Here is a 24,904-nt window from a genome sequence, read left to right as displayed (position 1 = left end):
CGAGTACGAGCCAAATCCGGACTCACTCGTGAGCAGCTTGTTCTCTTAACACCCCTATTTTTTTTGTTTAATTGCTACTCTTCTCACGGAGCTCTTCTTGTTGAGGTGTTGTTGCATTAGAGATTCAGCTTGAGCATAATGGCTTGAGATAATCCTAAAACTGCTTTATTTTTCTGTTGCGTATTAGCATCATTTTCAAAATGGCTTCATTTTTTTTCAAATTTCAAGATTGATTACGCCACAAATGATCACATGCAGTGATGGAGGAACGGGAGTACTGGCAGTGGCCAGGATCTCCCCAAATGACCAAAAAAAAAAAAATTATGATTATTTTTTTATTTTTTATTTTTAATGGCCTCTACCAGCTAAATCTTTTAGCTATGGCTCCTGCTCATTTTCATAGCTAACTCCGTCCTAATCACGTGCCAGAAGGAAAGAGGTGAGAGTAGCTTTGTGAGACTAGGATGAGAAGGCTAGTGGTCACCACCAATCTTATTGCCGGGCATGCGTGCAGTTGTAAAATCACTATTGACTTTTTATTTTAATAATATTTTCATCATATTCTGTTATTTTCTTGTATATTTGTTACGCCAATATGGTAAGGATAAGATGGATTTTTTCTTGTTTTCAAACTTCTTTTTTTTTTTTCTCCTACTCAAAAGTACTCTCAAACGGAAATTTTTTTGTAATTTTATTCAAAAACACGTAGTTGGCCTGCAAAATTACAGGCCCCAATGCTCTACACCTAATTAGCTTTTAAAGCCTGTTTGTGATTGCATTAAAAAAAGGTAATAAAAAAAATTTAAAATTTAAAATTTTTTTTAAAAAAAAAAAATAATCGCTAGAAAGATGTACCAAACAAAAAGTTTAAATATTTGGTAAAAATTTTCAAAATTTTGAAAATAGAAAAAAAGAACTTTTGAGAAAAGTAAAATTAAAGCTTTTTTCAAAAAACTCTTTTGAACTTTAAAAGCTTTACTTCTCAACGCAATTTCAAACATGCTCTTACTCCGATTTGTACACCCTTGCTCCTTAGTGGTCTGGGCTATGATGTCTCCAGTAATCTAGAAAATATAGAGTAGATTGAATTTGCATATGATACTTGCCCTTAGTTAATTAATTAATTGTGGTGAATAAGTAGTTGTGAATTAATGACTAGGCGATCCTAAATGGGGTCGAGTAATACTAGATACTATAATTCTTTGACAATTAAGGTAATTAGAAATATTAATCTCAGTAGCCTTTGCCTTAGGGCTAAGGTAATTCATTTGTGGTTGGTTTTAATGGGAGCCGATCTAGGAAAATCTTTATTCAGAAGTTAAGTGTCATTAATTAGCTCCTCACAATATATACTTCTCTTCTTGTTCATCTTTGGGCAACACCCTTCTGGATTTCACCTTCATCTGATATATTCTCCTTTCCTAGTTTCTCAAAATTTCAATGGCATCTCAGATAAATAAGACAATGTTGTGGATGCTGCTTGTTTTCTTGCTGCTATCAAACATGCAACAACATTACAGTTGTAATGCATTTGGAAACCCACAAGTGCCTTGTCTCTTCGTTTTTGGGGACTCTTTGTCGGATAATGGGAACAACAACAATCTTTTTACATTGGCAAAAACCAATTATCCACCTTATGGGATTGATTTCCCCATGGGGCCTACAGGAAGGTTTACCAACGGTCGTAATGTGATCGATATCCTTGGTCTGCATTTATATATATATACTTTGAACACTTTCTCATTACATATTCTTAATAATTTCCCAAAGTATGATGCTTTTGAATACTTTTCTCATTACAGCTCAACTTCTTGGATTCGACGATTACATTCCACCTTTCGCTAATGCTAAAGGCGAGGAAATACTCAAAGGTGTCAATTATGCATCAGGTGGAGGGGGAATTCGCAGTGAAACTGCACAAGAACTGGTAACAAGAAGTAAAATATATCTTACGGTGTCTAATTATGCTTTATTAATTCGGTTTTCTTGTAGGGTTTATTATCTTCCTTATTTAGGTTCACCCTTCCTAACCTCTTTATAAATAGCGACCATTGTAATATTGTTTAATATATAAAATACAATTTCCCCATACCAATTCCTAATTTGTTTAGAAAAAAAAAATATATATATATATAATACAATACAATATTAAGTTATTTAAATAAAATGTGTTAAAATTAAATTGAATTCAAATGTATTGATGTGTCAAATATTGACACGTCCGTAAATCCTGACGTGTTAGATTCAACACGTCAATAAATATTGACGTGCCACTTTTGGCATGTCAAAAAAAAATTTGTTGACGTGCTACTTTTGACACATCAATAATTACTGACGTGGCAAAATTTTATTATTGTTTGGCACGTTAGAAAACATCAGGTTTTTTGTAGTGTGTAGCTCTAACGCTTTTCATCAATCTTTTTCTCTCTTCTAGCTTTCACATTATTTGCCATCATATATATCTACAGTTCATGCGCAATGGTAGCATGCATCGCTTCCATTTAAAAAACGCATCGAAAGAAGAATTTAAAAGACTGCCAAGTTAATAATATACAATTTGGTTCATCATTTGCAGGGTGATCAGATAAGCATGGATCAGCAGTTGCAAAATCACCAGATTACGGTGTTGGAGATGAACCAGATGTTGGGAAATCATAACAAATCAGCTGCAGAGTACCTAAGCAAGTGCATATATGTTGTTGCAATTGGTAGCAACGACTATGTTAATAACTACTTCTTGCCGCGGTTCTTCCTTACTAGCCGAATATACACCCCACAGCAATATGCTGTTGTTCTCAATCACCAATTATCTCAGCAATTAACGGTTAGAAGTTAGCACACTTTCTTCATATATACTTTTTGTAGTTGGTTTTATCTCTTAAATATTAAGTCGGTAACGGGATAAATTTGGGCAGGTTCTTAGAAAGAACCTGAATCTCCTTCAAAAACTTTTAATACTTTTGATTAATGTGTTGATGCTAGACTTTGTACAAGTATGGAGCAAGGAAATTTGCCGTATACGGGCTGGGTGCGTTAGGCAGTACTCCATACGAACGGAATTCATGTGGAAGTGGAACGAATGTCTCTGCATGTGTGGACAACATCAACAATGCGGCCGAACTTTTCAATGATGGGCTTAAATCACTGGTGGCTCAGCTCAATCAAAATCTAATCAATGCTACTTTTATCTTCATCAACTCTACTGGAATCGCGTCGAGCAGTTCATCTATGGGTATATATATATTATCTAATCATATATATTATGGATTTATATATATGTGTGTGTGATTGAGATGGAATTTTGCATGTGTCAGCTTCCATGGTTGCAGATGTTCCCTGCTGCAAAGTGTCGAGCGTTACTGGTCTATGCGTTCCATTTGGAAATCCATGCAGTAACCGGAGCCAATATTTATTTTGGGATGCTCTCCATCCCACTGAAATCCTATATGAGTTGTATGCTAGAAGAGGATACAAAGCTGAGTCTCCAAGTGATGCTTATCCATTTGATATCACTCACCTCGCACTGCTCTAACATGGGAGGAGGATATTTCTCATAATAAAGCAATAAGTTTACGTTCTAAATGATCAACCAAATGCAACACAGATGACCATGCATTGTTGATTGTTAGCAACTATAAGTTGTAGCAGAAATCTTATTGCCATGGCTGAAAATTATCAACAAATGAAAAGAATATCAGCAAAGCTACTAACTCAACTCCAATACAACTCTTGCAATACTGGGTTTTGATTAACCTTTATTAAAAAATGCTCATAAATCAAAATGGTTATTGGGCACTCCACATCAATCCAATTGTAGATGAGTTGTATAAGAGTTGCGTTTTTAAAATTTAGTGTATTAAAATTTCCTTGTCATCAAGTTGTTGCAATAAATCGATTGCAATAGTGATCGGCGATTAAAAAAAGGTTGGCGACGACATTTTAGTGATGACAAATTATATCGTTGCAAAGCAACCTTTTAGTGACTTCATTTTATGTTCCTAGAAAAGTAGAATCTCATTGCATTTGGATAAAACCCAAGAAAATGAAGAGAATAATACTTGTGTATTACTTGATCATAATCGATTTACATGAGAGTGTATTTATACAAAAAGGCTTGGTTTACATAGTCGTTAAGAATTAATGTTGTGATCTTCAATCTATACAAGGAAATCGCTTATGCAGATGGAATGTTAATGTTGCAAATTTGATCTTTTCCTTTTTCAATCATTTTATGATCGTTGCCAATATTTCCTTCTTCAACACATGTAATGATATGCCATCGCTAATTGCGTAGAACTAGCAACGACCTCCTGTTCGTTTTTTTTTTTTTTTTTCTTTTAATTTGTTTATTGACAATCACATGTTTTTCTATTGGTGGAAAATCTCGAATTGCCGACAGAGTACTCCTACGTTGCCAACTTACCTCCATTTGACTGTTTCGCTAAGGCATTATGAAAAGAACGAGTTTTGACGCCAATGCACAATAAAATGCAATTATGCAAAAAAGTGGAGACAAATTCTGTAGACAAGAAAAACAATCACCATACGATCGACACTAAGATATGTTGACGAATTCTGTCTTCTTTGGAAGTTTGGTTCATTCTCCGATTATTCTTGTGCATAAAGCTGTTGAATCACTTAACGAGTTCAGAAAGGCTAATGAAAAGCCATTTGGAATCAAAGATAGTGCTATTACTTTGCCTAGAAGTGGTTGGCACCTACAATGAATTATGTCAAGGTCAACTAGGATGCAACCGTCGATAAAATTAAATAGTAGGAAAGGGCATTAGGGTGGTTGTACGAGACTATAAGGAGGAGGTGCTAGCAACGCTAAGCGCTCCCAGACAATACACCATAGATTTGAGTATTGCTAAGGCTACTGCCACACTAAAAGTGATTTTTTTGCTAAAGAATGTGGAGTCCAACAAGTGAAATTAGAAGGGGATGCCCTTCAAGTGATGCATTGTAAAAGGATGATAAGAATTGGTGTAGATATGGCCAAATTATTGATGTTGCAAAGATCATGCTTGTTTACAATGCTGGAAAGTATCCCATGTTAAGAGAGAGAGAGAGAAATAGGGTAGCTCATAGGTTAGCTAAGCAAGGACTTTCTCTTATGGACGATTTAGTCCATATAGAGAAAGCCTCTTATTGTATTCTTGACATTGTAGCTGTTAAAAGTAGCTGTTAGTCTTGTTTTATTAATGAAAGGTTAAAATACTAATTAAAAAATAAAAAATAAAAGTAGGAAAAGAGAAAGTGTAGGCTAATTTTAACCAGTTGGGAAGAAATGAAAAAGGCCTAGGATAAGGTATGCCGTATGAGAAAGAGAGGGTAAAAGTGTGGAATGCATGTGAGCTGATAGATTCAATGGAGTGATCACCGCATCAAATAAACAAAAGGGAGTAGTGCCAAAAAGGTCTCCAGCACGATTGCCTATGTTTGCTAGCTGGAAAGGAAGGACTCTTTTTTTTTTTAAAGATTTTAGAGGGGTTTTGTTAAAAGATGCTGCTATGACGAACAAAACTGCTGAGAGCATTTTTAATATCATTGAAGATCAACAAAATTTTTAATGAAAGTAATGCTTCCTTGCTTGTTCAAAGTGTTTTTACATTTCATTTAAATTGTATATAATTTTTTTTTTCACGACGTGTTTGAATTTAATAACACATGATGGATTTGCGTGTTGAGGATTTTGCTGTAATAAAAATACATGTGTTACGAGTTTAAAATAATTTTTGACAATTAAATATTTAAAATCCACATAATCTTAAGACTTAGATCTATCAATACATTAACATCAATAGGAAAAAAAAAAAATACATATTGTACTTTATTCAACTTATTTAAATTAAAAACTGAAACCCAGATCTTTTTCTTAAATAAAATATTTTCATCAAGGTGACTTAGTGTTTGATGACCAATTACGAATCAAGTCTAAACTCATGGTCTAGATAGTATTATAAAAGGAACAGTAGAGTACGTGATTAGATGATCGACTCTGTATCCCTTTTGGAAAAATGATTTCATATGTATATGCATGTAGGTTAACGCGTTTAGTTTAGTTTAGTTTTTTTTTTTTTTCAACAATTCCAATACAAACCAGCACCGTGGAGGTTCGTATACAAAAACATGAACGTGTTGATAAGTTATTATAATTAGGAAAAATTTCACAAAGGATTTCTAAATTACTATACATTTTGAGAAGACCCCATAAATTTCAAAAACTCTCAATTTTACCCCTCGAACTTTCAATTTGATGCAATTTACTCCTCTGTCAATTTTTGTCATTAAACCCTAGCGAGAACTCCTAAAAAGATCAAATTACCCTTCGATTTTTCCTTTTTTTAAAAAAAAAAAAATGAAGAAAAAAAAAGGTCACAAGGTGACCAACTGTGGGTCACCTTGTGATTTATATATATATATATATAATAACTTTTTTATTATTATTTTTAATTTGAAATTACGAGAAAATTTGTAATTTTATAAAAAAAGTCAGGGGTATAATGGTCATTTTATCACTTTTAACGTTTAAAAACTGACGGGGGGAAGTACATTGCATCAAATTAAAAATTCAGAAGGTGAAATTAAGAATTTTTTTAAATTTAGAATCTTCTCAAAACGCGTGGTAGATCAAGGGTTTAAAGTAAAATTTTCCCTTATAATTACAACGAACTCAATCTTTTATGTATAAAAAGATGGACTTGGCTTCTATGCGGTAGTGCATACCACCGCAGAGGACCCAGATTTACTAAGGGGTTTTAACCCAAAAATAAACCGTGCACTCCAAACAACAATACCAAAATACATTTCCATCTATTTTCTTTCATCAAACCATCCAAAACTATTAAGAATATTATTCTCTGGCTATTTCTTTCCTTATGTATTATAGGTTTCCTTAGTCTACTAGGTTTACATTTCTTTAATCTATTAGGTTTACTTGCCTATCACTCATAGCATCTCTATAAATAGAGGCCTCTGTAATACTTCAATATAATTAGTCTTACTACAATGTAGTTCATTATATGTTTTTGCTCTCTCTTCTCTCATTTCTCTTCTTTACAATATATTTAACATGGTATCGAAGCCACTTTTCTGTAGCCTTCAATAAACAACATCTTTTCTGCCGTTTCCTTTAATAAAGTTTAGTCTCATCGCCCGACATCAAGCGCCACCAAAATTTTCTCTGCCCAAAGCCTCAAAAGTCATTCCATTCGCTGCCAACGGTGTTCAAACAAGTTGCCACGACCCTTGAAGAATATGCCTATTCTGTTACGCGTCGCCACAAAGGGTCGATCACCTTAGTAATAGCGCCAATCAACAGATAAGGGCCCGACGAGTTTAGATCCGCCAAGTATAGACTTATCGAATCATCCACGCACCTACACACGCCGCCCGAAGGTGCTGCTATTCTACCACGCGCTACCACGTCCAGTCGATCAGATTGGTTTCCACACCGTTCCATAGATCCGACGCCAATGGTCATATATCCACCTAGAACGCCACCAACAAAGCTTGGACGCGCTGGTGAATATCCTACGCATGGGTTTAACGCACCATGACGCAACTACTAGTGGAGTGCGTGTATCACATACACCACACTCTCTGCTCTCTTCCTTGTAGCCATGTGTCACCCAGACTGTAATACCCCGAAAATAAATTAGGATTAAATGTACTCTAATTATGATGCTAGGGTTGGTTCTCATTTGGTAAAGTGTAAGACTTTGGACTTTTAAGAATTTACTGTTGCACCGAACGTTCAACAGAGGTACCGATGCCTGTAGTACTGAAGAATCAACTTATACATGGTAATCAATGAGTGTGGGATCAATTATAGTGTGAAGGTTAAGGAATAATTCCTAAAGGACGAGAAAGCATTGGAAACACCATCTTAAGATGGAAATCTTAGATTGTTGAATCCCAATAAGGTACTCAAAAATATTGGGATGGATACTATGACGTTTGTCTCGGAAAGAGCTTTTTGGAATGGGGTCACACGTGCAATTTCGAGACCCGTAGCAAAAGTTATGGTTGTTTTACTCAACACTATGATGGGACCGTACGTTCACTGAAGTACCGAACATTCGGCCAGAAGTACCAAACGTTCGGTGACACTGTGTCAAGAATGTACAGACAAGATCTGCAAGCGTAAGTTCAAAAGTACACCCAAACGTTCGCCCATAAGTATCAAACGTTCGTTGATCTGTTTTAGACCGTTGGATATTGACCAAATGCCCAACAAAAGCTGTGCAAAGTACTCAAACGTTTGCCCATAAGTACCGAATGTTCAGTGACGTATTGATGTATCATAGCAATGCCCATAGCCTTTCCAGCCCTATAAATACTCCTCTCCACTCGACCCTTAAGCCTCATTCCGCCCCTTTTGAGCTCTAGAGTCTCTACTTGAGTGATTTTGTGAGTTGTGAGAGTTTTTGAAGGAGAATGAGAGATTTTTTAGAAGTTTTGCTTCAAGGAGGTAGTCTTCTAAGCCTAACTTGTTCCTCACTTGGTTATTATGCTGTTTAGGTGCTTTTTCATAGTTAGCTTAGTTGGTAGTTTTAAGCTTCTAGTTATGTTATTTCCTTTATATTAGGTTAAGCTTGGGTTAGCATTACATTCTTCTTGGACGTATTTTATTCTACATGAAGATCTTATTTTGGGCTAGGAATATATTAAGAACCTTGTTGTGTCTTAGAACTTGCTTAGGAGTGATTAGAAGGTTGTTTGGTTCAAGATGAATTTATGCCCAATAGAGAACGTTCGCACCTTTTGGCTGAACCTTCGGCCTCGAGCCCAAACGTTTGTGTAATACCCCAACAAAACACCCATTTTAAAAGTTTAACGATTTCTTACTAAAATAGTTAATTCAAGAGTGCTAAAAAATACATATTTTATCCCCTTAATTTAAATGTGTTAATCTCTTAGTTGGGCTATTTTGTGTTGTTTTACTTCCTTTGCGTGTGTGTGTGTTTTTTTGTGGTTTTTTTTTTTTTTTTGTGTTTTTTTTTCGGTGTTTGAAGGAAAATGAAGCGTTTTTCGAAGTTTCGGGCATAAAATACCAAATTTTGAAAAAAAACTGAAAGTTTTGGATGAAGCAAGCATCCAGGTGCAGTGCGATCGAGCTCACTACACCTAGGCTCGGGCGCACATGCAGAAGGATCGAGCGTAGGCTTGCGCTGGAGTGCACCATTCCTAAGATCGAGCACACTCGGGCGGTCTAGATGCGGAAAGACGTGTTTCTCACTTAAAATTAGGTTTTCCAAACCCTAATTGAACTAGAAGGCGATCATCGGATTTTATTAATTTTTCTAGGGCTTCTAGGTTTTCCTAAAGCCTATAAACAGACCTCTAAGCCTCTTAGAAAAATAGACAATTATGGAGAGAGGAATAGGAGGCTACTTCAAGAAGCGTTTTCTGGTTTATTCTTTCCATTTTCTTTTTAGTTTTAGTTTCATTATGTGTAACTAAACTCTTTATTAGGGCTAGATTGAAGCCCTAACCATGTCTGTTTAAGATTAAATATTAGTGCCTCTGTTTCAAACAAATTGTGGTTTATTTTAATTGATTATGTCTATGTGATTTAATTCCTCATATTTTTTGGTATGGATATGTTAGCTAAGTCAATTTAGATGATCGATTCTTGGGCTTAATAAAGTGACAAAAGAACCTCACCAAGGGTTCTTGGCTTAATCAACAAATACCATGCCCTAGAACTTGTGTGTTTGTCCATCTCCATAGAATTATGTTTCCATAAAGAATAACTTAGTAGGTACCATGCTAAATCATTTAGGGAAGAAAAGAAGCCTAATTCATTGCTTAGGGAGATCAATAGCTTAAAGAGTAGATATTATGCCATTAGGTTTACAAGCATTAAATATACCAAATAATTGGAACATTGGCCTAGTATTTTCTTAATTAGTTGGATTAGAGGTGGATATCAAAACCCTAACCTTTTAATTATCTTTATATTTTTCAACATTGCAAATCTGTGACAATTCCAATCTTTTAATTTAGAAAAATCAATTCTTGATAAAATCAACAATCCTCGTAGGATGATCTCGTATTTGTCAAACTATATTATCGTTTGATCTTGTACACTTGCGAGTAAAACGTACCAAGTATTTGCCTATTAATTTAGGTGGGTATTTGGTACAACAAGTTTTTGGCGCCGTTGTCGGGGATTATTTGATTTTGTGTGGAATTAATTTTTCATTTATTATTTATTTATTTATTTTTAATTGTTAATTTAAGTTTTTGTTTTCTAGTTTCTGCAGCTTGTGTGCTGTTTATGGAGGTGCGCTCGAGTGCCCATTCCAGGGGGATTGAGCGCACCAGTGCAATCGAGCACACAAGCCAGTGCGATCGATCGCACATTCGAACAGCGGCACGAAAACTGTTTTAATTACATATCTGATTTTTTCCTTTTCATGCAGGGTCATTCCAGTCTGCATCTTCATAAGTTTTATTTTTGGTTTTATTTTCCTTTTATTTAATTTTCTTTTGTTTTACTCATGTGGGTAGTCATTCCAACACCTTATATGAGCACACTGTTCTCTACACCAGGGAATGACTTTTACTCCACATGGAGCCACCAGCCTCATCTTTCATAGCAAGCTCAAGCTTCTGAAAATCATGCTCCCCAATTCCATGAACTGCACCATCAATCATATCCGCAATTCCATGATCAATCTCAAGCTCCAAAACAGCAGTATCAGGCCAAGCCACCTCTTCTAAAGAATTCTAACCTTAAAGAAAATGTGGCAGCTATTCTCAGCCAAATGGAGGCCAGTAATCAACTGCTGCAATCCATCGAAGCCTAAGCTCAAGAGAAGCCATCTACCATCTATTGGCCTCAACAATACGAAGAAGAGGAGCCATTTCCTCCGAAGAGTTATGACTTTTCATCTCTTCTGAGTGAATGTGAGACCAACAATCAACTGCTACAATCCATCAACGCCAAAATAGAAGCTTAAGAAAAGGAGCTATCTCCCATCTATTGGCCGCCATAACAATAATACCAAGAGAAACCATCTCTTTTGACGGTTTCTGATCTTAAAGGTAAGATGTTGAATTTTATGTGCGAGTCTACTCAGATGGTAAACTATTTACAGGAGATGGAGAACTCTCACTCTGAATCAATTACCAGGATAGAGGCTCACCTCAAGCAAATATCAAATATCCTCAAAGAAGAAGAGCTCCAAAATCAGTCGATGGCCAATTCCAATGGAAAGTAGAAGAGAGGAAGGAGGAGCAAATTAAGGTTTCACAAGAACCACATCGGGAAAAAGAAGAGAGCATAGAGACTTCTTCAACATCAGCTTCTATTCCTGAAGTACCAAGAGGCCAGGAGAGAAGTCTCTTGAGGCTATGTGATGAACATAAAGAGACCAACGAGGTAAAAAAACTCCCTGAGTATTCTTCTCACTTTACTACAGTTCATGATTCCCATCCGGATGAGAAACTGTTCAAGAATGCTCAGAATGATCTACCCCTATCTAGAGACATTTGGAATTATCCTGTAGTAGGAAAAATTCATTCTTTTTGGTGCAAGAGAAGAAAAGACTGGTGCTTCAAGGTTAAAAGAAACATCACAGTCTGGCTGAAGACGTTAAACTTAGCGCTCATTGGAGGCACCCCATAGTGCTCATTGTTTTTCAATTTATTTTTGGGTTTATCTTTAGTTTCTTTCTTTTTTTTTTTTCCTTTTTTATTTGTTTTAGTAGTTCAATTTTTCAATGACAAGTGTGCTTGCATTTAAGTTCTTCACTAAGTAACTGGACCTTTTGCCTCATTAAGCAATGAGTGTTCACGTTAAAAGGCGAAAGTTTTGAGTTGGTTAATATCATGGCTAGTTTAGTTCTGTAGCCTTTTTGACTCGAGTTAGTAAATCTTTAGCACTGTTTACACCTAATGCCCTAGAACCATCTGGTTTGAGATGCATTGGCCTAACACTCTTTAAATGGGTCAATTAGAAAGCTTAAGAGAACCAAACATTGCACAGCTTGACCAAAAAGAAAAATAATAATAATAATAATAATAATTTGACTCCATGCCATAGTTTTCATTTTGATAAGGGTCAGTGGAAGTTGAGATATTGAGATATTGCACATTAGAACTACTTGGAAGCTTCATATTTATATATTAGTTCACGTTACACTGTTTTGAACTTGTGATGCCTCTGCCTGCCTTTTGTAAGTGATTAGACTTTAAAATTCAATTTATTGTGAAGATGAAGTTTATCTTTTTAAGCTTACTAATGAACGAAAATCATAGTTTTTAAGTGGTACTTGAGTCTTGGGGACAATATGAATTTTGCATAATGTTTATGGGTAACATTTCTATTAAACCTTCATGAGACTTCACTTGTCCTACTAGGGATGCCTAGGGGTTTAAAAAGCCTGTTGCATATGCTAAATGTAATCGTGTTTCCTATGACAGTGGAGATAGAGTAGTTTTGTTTTTGTTTCTTTTTATTTTTAGTTTCGCATTGCTAAGGGACTAGCAATATGTAAGTTTGGGGGTGTGATGAGTGCTAAAATATATATATTTTAGCCCCTTAATTTATTTGTATTAATTTCTTAGTTGTGCTATTTTGTGTTGTTTTACTTCATTTTTGTGTTTTTGTCAATTTTTAGGTGTTTGATGGAAAATGAAGTGTTTTTGGAAGTTTCGGGCATAAAAGACCAAATTTGGAAAAAAGCTAGATGTTTTGGATGACGAAAGTATCTAGGCGCAATGCGATCTAGCTCACTACACCTAGGCTCAAGCACATCAGCGCTCGAGCGCACATGTAGAAGGATTGAGCGTAGACTTGCGCTCGAGCACACCACTCCTGAGATCGAGCGCAGTCGGGCGGTCTAGATGCAGAAAGACGTGTTTCTCACTTAAAATTAGGCTTTCCAAACCCTAATTGAACTACGAGGCTATCATCCGATTTTAGTAGGTTTTCTAGGGCTTCTACGCTTTCCTAAAGCCTATACATAGACCTCTAAGCCTCTTAGAAAAATTGACAATTATGAAGAGAGGAATAGGAGGCTACTTCAAGAAGCGTTTTCCGGTTTCTTCTTTCCCTTTTCTTTTTACTTTTAGTTTCATTATGTGTAACTAAACTCTTTGTTAGGGCGAGATTGAAGCCCTAATCATTTGTGTTTAAGATTAAATATTAATGCCTTTATTTCAATCATATTGTGGTTTATTTTCATTGATTATGTCTATGTGATTGAATTCCTCATATTTTATGGTATGGATTTGTTAGTTAAATCTATTTAGATGACCTATCTTGGGCTTACTAAAGTGACTAAAGAACCTCATCACGAGTTCTTGGTTTAATCAACATGGGAACTAGGAGTAGATACCATACCCTAGAACTCGAGTGTTTGTCGATTTCTACAGAATTATGTTTCCCTAAAGAACAACATAGTAGATACCATGCTAAATCATTTAGGGAAGAAAAGAATTAGAATAGATACCATGCCTAATTCATTGCTTAGGGAGACCAATAACTTAAGGAGTAAATACCATGCACTTAGGTTGACAAGCATTAAATATACCACATGATTGGAACATTGGCCTAGTATTTTCTTAATTAGTCGGATTAGTGGTGGATATCAAAACCCTAACATTTTCATTATCTTTATATTTTTCAACATGGCAAATCTGTGACAGTTTTGATCTTTTAATTCGGAAAAATCAATTCTTATTAAAATCAACAATCCTCGTGGGATAATCTCGTATTTGCCAAACTATATTATCGTTTGATCTTGTGCACTTGCGAGTAAAACGAACCAAGTATGTGCCTATTAATTTAGGTGGGCATTTGGCACAACATTAATGTTTCCTTAAAGCAAAGCCTTAAACCAAAAGACCTAAACCTTTTCCAAGTAACCCAACCCCTTGAGACTTTTGGAACCCCAAAACCCAAAACCACCTCACTAGCCGAGCGCGTGCTAAGGGACCACTGAGCTCCCACTCTTCGCGTAGGTGCGAGCGCGTGCCATGGGACCACACGAGCGCTTGCTGGCCAGTCTTCAAAACCATTGGGCAAAACCCAAACGTACGCCTGAACTTTTTTACCCATTATGTAATAGTACCTCAATGCTCGCCCAATAGTACACGAGCGCTTGCTGACATTTTTGAAAAGCATTTTTAACCCAATCTTCACTTTTTCATACCAAAGTACACCCCAAACCCCTACATAAGCTATGCCCTTCGACTTCAACCCCTTCTTACACCAATAAACCTTAACCCTAGAGTGAGGAGTGACCTTTGAGAGAGAAGGGGGAAGCCTTGGTGGAGTCTTGCCATCCTCAAGGTAATTTCTAATTTATTTCTTATTCTTCATGTTTGCTATTATTGCTTATACATTTTTCAAGTATACCTTGGCCAACTCTTGCACCCATTTTCTTACGAAACTAAGAATGATTTTGAAAAGCTTTCAACCCGCCTTTGTTTTCTTTAAAGTTGTATGATAGTATGTTTTGTACTTGGATGTGTCTATTTAGAGCCTGGGAAGAGATGTACCAACCCATGGTTCTAGATAGAAGCCCAAAATATATCTTTGGAGTTTTTGGCCGAGTCTTAACTCTTTGGCCGAACGCTCACCCTCGGGAGCGCACACTCGCCCAGAGAGCAAGGCAAACACCCCTTAGCTCAAATATGTGATACTAGGGCTTTAGCATCCCTTTTTTTTCATTAGATGAAGACCCCTAGAGTTCTCTAGAATTTCTTATAAGGATGAGTTGTATTTTGTTATAGTAGGGATTCATGATGTTGGAGGACTCAACAGAGCGCATGAGGTAAGCAAACACTTATAAACACTTTCCTAAAAAACGTGTAATATATCAGCTGACTGAGCGCACGTATGTTATGAGCATGTCTACATTTTTGTACAATTTGGTAACTGCTTGAATAACTCATTGATAAGACGCATTCTATGAAATGGTACACCGGTATGTGCGGTATAATGGCTATGGGCTTACTTTATAGACTTAATTCTATCGTCAATTGTGTATGGGTTTGTTATATAGGCCTTGGATGCAATGGTTATTTTGTGGCCAGCGCAGCCTTAACAGGCGGGTTACTATAGGGCATACATCATTAGTAGTGTAGGCCACCTAAGGTCGGACTCGGTCGGGCTAAGAGTGTTACGGACAGTAACGTACAATGGTCGGGGCACTAGCATTGTATTACAAGTCCTTCGGGATAGCTCCACCCCTACTGAGAAGGGGTAATATATCAGGTAGACCATATATGATAGTTATGACCTATAAAGCATTAGTTTTCTGCATTAAACGCCTAGGCGATTGTCGCCGAGAGTACACCACCTTTTACTAACCAAACAATACTTTTACAGTGTATTAACGGAGACAACACTATTTTCAAATTTATTTCAGCTTATTAGGTTTGCTTAAGTTATTGTTAGTTCCTTCGTGTCTTTGTATTAACGATTATACTTTTCCTTGTAACTATTAATAGGCTTCTCATATTTATTTTACCTTCCTATGCGTTAACTTTGATAATGCTTAGAGGGGTGGTTTCCCATTTAGCCATAAGTTGGTAAACTGGGGTAATTGCCAGTAACCCTACCAGATTGGTCAAGGCCAATTTTGGGGGAGTTACATATAGTATCAGAGCATACGGTCTTAACGACCGTAGTGAACAATCTGAGACTAGGCCGCAATACCCTAGGTATAAATCTTAAAAGACAGAAGTATAGGATAGACCTAGGTTCTTTGATTTGTTGTTTGACGAAGGTGCAGGCTAGAGTGACAACCTTTTTGATTGCTTAGTATTAGGTTGAACAAGGTCACTTGCTCTGCGTTGTAGGCACTTGATCTTGCTTCACACTCAGATGTGCGACAGATGAGTGACAAATGCCGACATCGGGCAACTATTTGAGAATGGCTAGTAGAGTATGAAACTTACGCACTTGGATACAAGCCTCACTCCATCAGACGCTAGATTTCAACCGCGCCCTTTTAGAGTCTGAAGTCCCTACCACATGATCAAATCAAAGGAGGGAAAGTACAATCAGACTCCAAGAGTGGCCAGACAGTGGCAAAATGGAAGCGTTGCAGCGTATTAGTGGTACTGAATTTTCCACCCATCCACAGAAGATACAATCCTACCTTAGCTCGGAAAGGAAGCGGGAGATGCACATAAACCTCACTCAGATCGCGGACGAATACGCCAAGATGGAGCAGGAAGATATCCAACTATTGAAGGCAAGAGCCCTACCAGTTGGGTCGGAGCGACAGAAGAAGAAGAGGAAGAAGACCTGTGGCGTTGGTCAAGGACTATGTGGCGTTGGTCAAAGAGGAAGAAGACCTGTCAGAGGAGTCGACTGAGGAGTGTTAGACTTAGAGGTTGGGTAGCTTTTGGATAGGTGGTTACGAGGTAACTAGACTACTCACTGTACTTAGCAGTACATTTTGTATTAGATGCTCATGTGTTTCAAAATGAATTTGGAAAAGAAAATGAATTTCACTCGAATTTCACAAAGTCGATTTTTGTGTCAATTCCAACTAACCTTGTTTTGATACTCCCACTTGCTTTAAGAAAATTACCTTGCTTTTGAATGGCCATTTCAATGAAAAATGAGAGAAGCTTCAGCCTCTGGTCGAGCGCTCGTATGCTGAGGAAGAATGCTCGTAGTTCTGTGAGCGAGCACTCGCGCCAATGGTAGAGCGCGCGCCCAGAGTCCTAAGCATCATTTCCAACCCTATTCACTTTTATTTTCTCTCGAACCAAACACTTCCACGGTGATTTTCGGCCATGTCTCCCCAAGAATCAAAGTTCATTTCATCATTTTAACAAATGTATGTGATGTGGTCTTTTGTGTGCAAAAATATCAATAATAAAGATAACAACTCACAATAGAATGAATCCTTATGGATAGGGCTCTATTGAGGGTGTCGAACCTCAATGCTTGCATAGGTGTTGTTATCAAGCTTTTGTAAAGATCAAATATAACTCAATTCAAAAGAAGATTGATTTGTTTTGTTTTTAAAATAAATGCATCAAAGTAAAAGTAAAGATAAATAGTATGAGAGATAGAATAGCGGGTTGATTTCACCACTAACTGCATAACAATGGTCAATCATAAATTAATAAGGAAAATTCATATTATGCATGATATAGGACTCATCTCACTCGAGTAGTCAAGAAATTACCATCATTAAGAAATAAGTATAATCCATCTTCGGTTGGCACAGACCGTCCACCTAACTACTAAGATGTGGTAAGATCCGTCTTCCCTAAGTATGGATTATCTAATTCCTTAATAGACTACAGACAATCATTGAATAAGCATAACCCATCTTTGGTTGACACGAACTGTCTACTTAAATTACAAAAAACTAGTGTGTAGTACAATCCGTCTTCCCTAGGCATGGCCTATCAAATCCTATTGATCATGTGTTAGTGAAAACCGTTGTATAACAATCATCAATATAATCACAAAAAATATGAAGGATTGAGTTCAATCAAGATAGAAGATGTTCTAAGACAAGAGAAGAAATTCATAATGATTGAATATAAACATTAAGATCAATTCTCACAGTTATACAACCATCATGCATATCGAAAAACTCAAATTAAAATACAATGAAACCACTGTTACTTAGAAAGGGTGATGTTGGTAGCGGGAGGTAACCACAAATTGTGACTGATTGCAAAGAAAGAACAAAAAGAACCTAGCGTCTCACTAGGGAATTGGTGTCACACCAGAAATTTAGAGAATCTCACTCAAAGAAACAATCTCAGAAAATATATCTTTATTCAAGTCTACCTGAATTGTAGAGTACAAGACCCTTTTATATAATACCTACTTATTCGATGGAAATAGAACTACTAGAGCTGATTGTAAAGGAAATAAAACTCCTAGTGCTAATTGTAAAGGAAAACAAACTAAAAGGAAATAGAACTCCTAGTGCTAAAAGACTAAGACACTAAACCCTAATTCTAATGTGACTGACTTTTGGGCCAAACCCATTATTAAATACGGACTCTAAAAACATAAATTAAATATTAAAAACTATTACAAAATAATACTAACTCTAAACTAATATTCTTTCTTCATTCTGCATCATTCTCCCCTTCTTCAAAAAATCTCGTCCTCGAGTTTAGAAAGTAAAACACGAGCAGAAGACTTTCAAACCGAAGAAGACTCACAAACATAGTAAATAAATTGAATCCCAAAATCTTTCTATAGTGACCACAACAAAATCTCTCCATTGCAGGCTATCATGCTTTGGATCTACTTCTCTTTATACTCTGGGTTGATGATGAGTAGCTGCTAAACTAAGATGGCGACAGACTTTCAAACCAAAGAAAAGCACAATAGACAAATTGAATCTCTCAATTTTCCTACTGTGACTACAACAAAGTCTCTCCATTGCAGGCTATCATGCTTTGGATCTACTTCTCTTTATGCTCTGGGTTGATGATGAGTAGCTGCTGGCCTGAGATGGTGACAGACTTTCAAACCAAATAAAACTCACGAACACAATAGACAAATTGAATCTCCCAATTTTTCACTGTGACCACAACAGATTCTCACCATTGCGGGTGGGTTGTTCGGTGGCCTGCTCCTTATACTCGGCCACTATGCTTATTCATCGGGGCCAATTTGAAGACACAAAATTAAAAATTAGCAAAACACAGACTTTTTTTTTTCTCCTTCTCTTTTCCTTTAACCATACGACGAAAGGGCTCTTATCTAAAACTACCCTTGAAAACTTAATCACATGCCTAGAAAAAAAAACAAAAAAACCTCTTCATATGGTGCGGTTGGGAAGACGTGGGTTTTTCTTCTTTTTTTTTTTTCTTCTTCTTCTTTTGTCTTGAATGCGTGGGTTGGTCTTGGTGCTGGTCAGTTGAAGCCATTGTTTTTCTATTGGCTGCAGTGTTGCGGTGAGTGGGTGGAGCAGATCCGTTGATTGGATTGTGAGTTTGGGTGTCAATGGAGGCTGCTTGACTGGCTGTTGGGTTGTCATTAATTTTGCTGTTGTTGGGGTATGATGTGTACTGTCTACTGGAGCCGGTGGATCGTCGATTGTTTGAGAAAACAATCGAAACCTGTCTCTGATACCAAAATTGATGTAGGCAGCGGGAGGTAACCACAAATTGTGACTGATTACAAAGAAATAACGAAAAGAACCTAGCATCTCACTAGGGATTTGGCATCACACCAGAAATTTAGAGAATCTCACTCAAAGAAACAATCGCAAAAAATATATCTTTATTCAAGTCTGCCTGAATTGTAGAGTACAAGGCCCTTTATATAATACCTACTTATTCGATGGAAATAGAACTACTAGTGCTAATTGTAAAGGAAATAAAACTCCTAGTGCTAATTGTAAAGGAAAACAAACTAAAAGGAAATAGAACTCCTAGTGCTAAAAGACTAAAACACTAAACCCTAATTCTAATGTGATTGACTTTTAGGCCAAACCCATTATTAAATACGGACTCTAAAAACATAAATTAAATATTAAAAACTATAACAAAATAATACTAACTCTAAACTAATATTCCTTTTTCATTTTGCATCAAAGGGTTACATCAACACCCTATTACAAGTTTCGCTACTCGTGGTGGTGCTAGAATAGACTCTTGCCATGTTCATCTTCTCTTCAAGTCTTCAAGCCTCCAAAAAGATATTTTCTGTCTAAAACTAAGCACAACTCTCTTCAAGGCTTAGAGGCATATTTATAGGGTTTAAAACAAACCCTATAAGTCTTAGGAATCCCAGAAAAATCATACTTCAATCTCCTAGTCAAATTAGGAAGCAATCATCGTACAAATCGGAATAGGATTCATCTAGATTTGTGTTCTTATATTGCGAGACGATTTTGGCATAGCAAACGTCCGAATAAAGAAAATATTATTTCACAATGATTTGTATTATTTTGAGTTAGCTTTACAATTCTGGTCCAGATTTGTGTTCTTATATTGCTAGATGATTTTGGCATAGCAAACATCCGAATAAAGAAAATATTATTTCATAATGATTTGTACTATTTTTAATTAGCTTTACAATTCCGCTAGTTTTACCTTAATCCGATACTTGAGCTGAAAGTTATGGGCAAAATACTGAGACATGTGAAGAATCTGAAATTTAATCCAATTCGATTTTAATGTGGTATTTTTGTGATCAAAAATATCAATTAAAAATAACCACTCGCAATAGGACGAATGTTTATAGGATACAGCTATATTGAGGGTGTGGAACCTCAAGGACTGCAGGGGTTTAATTATCAAAATTTAAAAGATTAAAATATACTTAATTTAAAAGAGAATGATTTGTTGTGTAATTTCAAAGCGCATGAAAATAAAAAGAGTAAATATATGAGAGAGAATGATTTGTTGTGTAATTTCAAAGCGCATGAAAATAAAAAGAGTAAATATATGAGAGAGAATGATTTGTTGTGTAATTTCAAAGCGCATGAAAATAAAAAGAGTAAATATATGAGAGAGAGAGAGAGAGAGAGAGAGAGAAAGTAGGGTATTGATTTCACCACGATCCGTACATCAATGGTTAACCATATTTAATTCTAGCAATTCATTCTATGCATGTTATAATTTAAACAAGAAAACATATGAAAATAATTTCACACAAACAACGGAATAGCATAACCCATCTTCGGTTGGCACAGATCGTCTACCTAAATTACATTAAACTAGGGTGTAGTACGATCCGTCTTTCCTCGGTATGGTCTATCTATCCCTATTGATTGCATGCCAATTAAGAACCATTGTATAACTATCATTCTTATAATCACCAAAAATAAGAATGATTTGAGTTCAATAATAGTAAAATAATTTCTAAGACAAGATAAAGATTTTACTAATATTGAATTGGAATTAAAGAACAATTGCATTTAATATGAAGAACAGAAATCAATTATAGCAATCCTCAGAGTTATACAATCAACATGCATAAATTGAAAACTAGAAATTAAATACAATCAAACCATTGTGCTTGGAAAGGGTTACATCAATACCCCACAATTGGGTTTAGCCGCTCATGATCTTCACAGACAATTTACTGAAATTTAAACTCTAGAAGGCGGTGTTTCTGTTTACAATGTTTAGAGCCCTATTTATAGGGATTAGGAAAACTCTAAAAACCCTCAAAAAACCGGAGGTCAGTCTCCTAGTCCAATTGGGAGACTGAAAACCAAATCCACACTTGAAAAGCATTGCTGCCGTGCAATACACGCCCGAGTGCGCTCGATCCGAAGTTTTGTGCGCTCGAGCGAAGTGCGCTAGAGCCTAGTTGTTATGCGCACGAGCGCAAGCATGCGCTCGATCCCTGGCTGCATACACTCGAGCGCAGGTGCGCTCGAGCTTAGGAGTAACTGGGCTCGATCCTAGATCCAGAATGCCCTTCTTTTTGCCCTTTTCAACCCAGTTTTTCAATGGTTTGTCAAATAAGACCTGAAACACAAAAACAAAACAAAATCAAACAAATAACAATGCTAAGGAATTAACATATGTAAATTAAGGGGCTTGAATGTGCAACATTCAGCGCTTATTAGATTTTAACTCCAATTAGAGAAATTCTGATTTAATGATTAAACTTAACCAATAACCACATCATATAGGTCCTCTATTATGATTGGTTAAGCTTAACCACATCTTCGAGGTCTTCTCAAAGTGTGCTTTAAACCCAAAATCAATAGAATTTCTTGCATCTTTATTAAAAACCAGAAAACAATAAAACAACACAAAGTCAAACAAATAACAATTCTAATGAATTAAAATATGTGAGTTAAGGGGCTTGAATGTGCAACATTCGGCGCTTATTAGTATGATTTCAACTGTTTTTTGTTTGAAATTTCCATTTGTAGGGTTTGAGAGTTTGATTTGGGATTTCATCTTTCCTTTGATTTTGGGTTAGGATTGAGCATCTAGATGCTTTCTTATTGCATTAGGATAGATGCGGTTGTGTTAGAAATCATTTCCCTACCCTAATCACTACATATTCGAATTTGGGGATTTTTCCCTTAAATCCCAAATCCTTGTGTTTCCTTGACCCCCAACATGCAATTGATGCATGGGTTGTGACCCAAATGCCTCTATGATGGCTAGGAACTAAACCCGCTAGCCCCTTTGGTCAATTTCGAGATACCCAAAACCTTAACTTTTGAATTTAGGCGTTTTACCCTAAAATTTGAAATTCTTGGTTTTGGTTGTCTCACTTGGGCCCCATAACCAATTGAGGCCCAAACACCTTAATTTAAGGCCCGATCTACCCTTTTGACTAATCGGATTTTGAAATTTTTGTCCAAATCCAAAAATGACCAAAATACCCCTAAGCCTTAAATTGGGATTTTTGCCCTAATTTGAGGATTACCTAAATTTCTGTTGATGGGTCGGTTGATTACCAAACCGGACCTTAAAACCCATAACTGGAAGCCTCACCTATGTATCAAGCCATTCGGGTTTTGGTGTTTTTTTCCAAGCCTGGAAACAACCAAAATGCCCCTAGCCCTACAAACCCTAGTTTGGATACTTTGGTAACCTCGCACCTTGGGGTCACCACTTTAGAATTGCCTTGGGGCAACACCAATCATCTTGAGCTATCAACCTCAATACAAACGGATTCCGGTATTTTGTCCAAATTCGAAAATCACCAAAATACCTCTAAGACCTAAACCTAATTTCTCTAACTACCCACTCACCCAAGTATCCTCAGATCATGAGGTCACCACTGTGTTAGACTACCAATGAGGTGGCACCATTCATTTCGCTCTATCTCTTTAAATGTAAAATTACCAAAATACCCTTGAAACTCAAAGACCCGAATTCTTATGACTTTTGATTTCCTTGGTGCCCTCATATATTGGGGTCGCCACTAAATTGAATCGCTTTATGACAGCACCAAATGCCTAAAACCTTCAACCTTACCCAACTGGATTTGGCATCTATATATATATATATATATATATATATTTACCCTTGATAGCCCGATATTGTCTACCTTTCCTCTTCAAGGGTGTTCTCGTTGACCCCTTTGAATAACCTTTTGATTGAAGCCAACCCCGACATCTGGAGCCCCCCAATTCTTACCCAGTCGGACTTAGGTATTTTGCCTAAAGTCCAAAATGACTTAATTATCCTTGTAACCCGAAACCCACCTGCTATGTTATTGAGCATTTGATCGAATTTCTAAACTACGGACCAACCTTCTTACAACTCCACTCAAATCAAGCTTTCAGGCATCCCCATGTTTCCCAATAACTCCTTGCATTTTTCCTGACACTTGAGGGGGGGAATTTTAGTCTCTAGGACTAGGCCACCACTTTGGTAGTTCGATGAGTTATTGCTAAGATTGCACATGGAATTAGTAGTTATGGTGTTTTGATCCAATGCAGGATGATGGCATGGACGAAGTCAAGCCAACAACTTCATCATCCGCCTACCCGGCTAGGTTCCAAAGGGCCCGTGCCCTGATCCATGAGGCCCAGGATCCCGACTCCGACTTTGAGATGGAGGATTCGGAGGAGGAGGTACCCTTCTGATGTATAACGACCCTAATGGAAAAATCAATTAACTGATAATTGACCCCATGGTTCGTCTTTCAGCCCTATCCCTCACGGGACAAGACTCAAGGATCATAACCTCTCCTAAATGAGAGAATTCAGTGGAAGACTTCTAAATAATAGGAAAGGAGAATAATGATAAAATAACACACATTCATACACCAGAGTAAACATAATCCCTCATATCATAAAGATAAGTCATCAAATGTATCGGTCATCAGACCATCATCAGAACAAAATATTACATTCCCAAATGATAATTGTCTTACAAAAGATTAACAGGTCAAATTCTAAGCTTAAGTAAGGCTAGAGAAATAATAATGTCCACCCTATCTAGCTGGGTAGTTCCTCCATCATTCCACATGGACTTCAACCAGGCTGCGTCTATGTCCTCAAAAATGACTGGGATTGGGTCCTGTGCAATCGCCCATGTCAGATCCAAAGGCATCCTCGTCTAGGTTAGCTAAACCGCGCAATTATTCATAATGATGGGGGAAAACATAAAAACGAAGGGGGTAAGTCTAAAGACTTAGTGAACGCCCTTGCTAGTTTAGTGATAAACCCTTTTTGACAAAGTATGCAGTAGTTTAATCATGACGGTTTTCCTTAGGTACGATATAGATATATGATACATGCTTATAATCATGAGTAATAGTGATAGTTCAATAGTATGGTCTACTCAAGATATTACCCCTCTTAGTAGGGTTGACATTGTCCCGAGAGACCTGTAATACAACACCGGTGCCTCGGATATTGTACACTACAATCCATAACACTAGTGACACGACCAAGTCCGACCTCAGGTGGCCCACAACACTAATGATGTACGTCCTGTAGTGACTGCCCACTAAGGCTGCGTACGAAACAACCATTTGATCCAAGGCCCATATAACAACACACACATTTGACCATAAAGTTAACATTATAACAAGCCCATGGCCGTTATCCCTTACGTATCAGTGTACCATGCCATCCGATGCAGTCTATCTTGCCTGTATTTTATATGCATGTTTTTACAAGTCTCATTTTTATTATCATATTAATTACAACGTTTTTCAAAAATACTAGAGCTCAAGTGCAGCAGAACATATATAATTCGTGAGAGTTGCAAATATGCATGTTTTAGTACACAAAATAGACGTACGTATGTGGGAAAATGAATGGCGGGCATTGTGTGAGTTAAAACTCACCTAGGTCGATTAAAGTCTCTAAGTGATACTCCAACAAGTTCGAGTTCTCCAAATCTTTGAAAAATCTTTCCATTAGTCCTAAGTTTGCTAAAAACAAACCCTAGCTTGAAAACAGGGGGCGCTGGGTGCTTTGGCCAAAAAGGCCATCTCTGAACGTCCTTAGGC

General features: G+C 36.8%; 1 protein-coding gene across 1 annotated transcript; it reads left to right on the top strand.

The window, feature by feature from the left end:
- Positions 1–1,464: 1,464 nt before the first annotated feature.
- Positions 1,465–4,087, top strand: LOC132190005 (GDSL esterase/lipase At1g29670-like). Its single transcript, XM_059604873.1, has 5 exons — positions 1,465–1,705; positions 1,803–1,927; positions 2,576–2,824; positions 2,983–3,232; positions 3,315–4,087. The coding sequence occupies exons 1-5, from the start codon at positions 1,465–1,467 to the stop codon at positions 3,530–3,532; spliced, it is 1,083 nt and encodes a 360-aa protein (XP_059460856.1). The 3' UTR covers positions 3,533–4,087.
- The last annotated feature ends 20,817 nt before the right edge of the window (positions 4,088–24,904 follow it).

This window comes from Corylus avellana, chromosome ca8, assembly GCF_901000735.1.
Source record: "Corylus avellana chromosome ca8, CavTom2PMs-1.0".
NCBI classification, from domain to species: Eukaryota; Viridiplantae; Streptophyta; class Magnoliopsida; order Fagales; family Betulaceae; genus Corylus; species Corylus avellana.
Note: the sequence above shows the minus strand (reverse complement) of the source record. Positions and strands in the feature narration are given on the sequence as shown.

Coding starts and splice junctions, on each gene's coding strand:
- LOC132190005 (XM_059604873.1), top strand. CDS start 1,465: ATGTTGTGGATGCTGCTTGTTTTCTTGCTGCTATCAAACATGCAACAA. Junction 1,928..2,575: donor GTGAAACTGCACAAGAACTG/GTAACAAGAAGT, acceptor CATCATTTGCAG/GGTGATCAGATAAGCATGGA. Junction 2,825..2,982: donor AATTATCTCAGCAATTAACG/GTTAGAAGTTAG, acceptor TGTTGATGCTAG/ACTTTGTACAAGTATGGAGC.